Consider the following 1947-nt stretch of genomic DNA (forward strand, 5'->3'; position numbering starts at 1 on the left):
CATTTTAAGTCAGCTTTAGCAGTCACCTTGATGATTTGCTATTGATCCCGATTTTTTTCACCAAATCCCGATTTTTTTTCTCAATGAGATCCTGATTTTGAGGTTTCATAGAGTGGCAGGTCTGTCTCTGGTAACACCTCTAGTCTTGGGCACCTATATGATCTATTTGTGTTGCAAGTGCTGTGAAAGTCTTACTAAATCTGAGCAAACTGAGGGAACTGTTGCCTTTTCTATCCTCATCCTTTATATCGTCATTTTTTTCTCTACTTCTTTTGTATGTTTGTCACTCTCTTGTGAACTGCTATTTCTGGGGTGCCTCGATAGTCGAAGTAGACTCTGTGCTGTTGAGGCTAGAGAGGTGAGCAGAGTAAACCTGATTCCCCGTTTGTACTTCTCTGTTGACATCCACCCCTTGGCGCTCATATGACCTTACTTATGCAGTTGCAAACACCTAGTTGGTGGTTAGCGGGTGCTCTGGTGTGGTTTGCTCCTTCTTTCCTATCAAACATCTATCGTCCTGATCTCTCTTCTTTGTTTTTTGTGTATGTTACTAGACTCTCTTGTAACACCTCTATTCTTCAGCACTTATATGACCTCTTATTGTGTTACAAGTGCCGTAAAACTCTTAGTATTACTAAACTCCCCTTTTTCTTTGAATGTTACTCTCCAGTAACACTGCTAGTCTTGGGCTCTTATATTATGATCTGTTTGTGTTACAAGTGCCGTAAAACTCGTACTAAATCTGAGCAAACTGTTTTTTTGTTTCCAGTCTTGTGAGAACTGCATCGTGTGCTGGCGTCCCGGGGGCCACCACGAGTCGACCAAGCTGAAGGCGGAGGAGAAGGAGAAGGAGAGCGTGTGGGTGCTGCACCGGTTCGAGTACCGGGAGTGTGAGATCTGGTACATGAGGTTCTCCCTCGACTACAACCAGCAGGTGGGACAGATGTGTACCGTGGGTGGTTTGGGCGGGTGCTCTGGTGTGGTTTGTTTCTTCTTTCTTATCAAACATCTATCGTCTTTGTCTCCCTTCCTTCTTTCTTTTTTGTGTTTGTTTCTCTCTTGTAACACTTCTAATCTGCAGCACTTATATGACCTTATTGTGTTGCAAGTGCCATAAAACTCCTACTAAAACTAAGGTGTGTACCGACACGACACACAGGCTGTCTCCCACACGGGGTATTTGACTACATGATAATTCTTGTACTGGTTACTTTCAAGAAAGGAGTGTATGGTAAATGATAAATGTGGGTGGGTGGCGGGTGCTGGTGTGGTCTGCTTCTTCTATCCCATCAAACATCTATCGTCTTTATCTCCCCTTTTTATTTTTTATGTTTGTTACTCTCTTGTAACACCTCTAATCTTCGGCATTTATATGACCTTATAGTGTTGCAAGTGCTGTAAAACACTTACCAGAACTAAAAAAACGACAAATGCCTGTTCCCTTTTCTATGTGGTATAATGATGCAATAGTATTGAGGTTGCACTGAAGAAAAGGATGAGTGTTATTGATAGTGCAAGTCGTAGTCTTATGGTAACAACTTCTCAGGGTGCAAAAAGTTTGCAGGCTTCCGTTTGATAAATTTGCTTTAGATGTTTGGAATTTCCACCCTCACCGGACCAACAAATGGCTGCTTAACATTGAGGACTCTTGGTGCTTAAAAATTAAGTTGATGATGACATCGATTATGATGATGATGACGATGAGGATGTATATATATATATTCTTTGTCGTTCAGTTGTCAGGGAGGAAACCTTTCAGGGTTTTTCTTCTAGTTGTGTTTTTTCTCTTCTTTTTGTAAGGATTTCTATAGAGAAATATTTATTTAGGGTAAAAAGATTTGTTCAGGTATTATTTATGCAAATATTTTAAAATACGATCTAGCGTACCGAGAATGGTTCTATGAAGCACTGGCTGTACAGTGTAACCCTGGACCAGAGGTGATTTGG

The 1947-nt window shown here is 41.1% G+C and overlaps 1 protein-coding gene across 1 annotated transcript in view; it reads left to right on the forward strand.

Annotated features, from left to right (window-relative positions):
- Window positions 1–769: 769 nt before the first annotated feature.
- LOC101845596 (polycomb protein EED) overlaps window positions 770–1947 on the forward strand; it is a gene marked incomplete at its 5' end in the record, with an annotated part of 2894 nt that continues 1716 nt past the window's right edge. Inside the window, 1 exon segment of the mRNA XM_005112477.2 lies at window positions 770–934. Coding sequence (XP_005112534.2) covers window positions 770–934 — 165 coding nt within the window.

The sequence above is a fragment of the Aplysia californica genome, unplaced genomic scaffold (genome assembly GCF_000002075.1).
Source record: "Aplysia californica isolate F4 #8 unplaced genomic scaffold, AplCal3.0 scaffold01284, whole genome shotgun sequence".
In the NCBI taxonomy this organism is placed as follows: Eukaryota; Metazoa; Mollusca; class Gastropoda; order Aplysiida; family Aplysiidae; genus Aplysia; species Aplysia californica.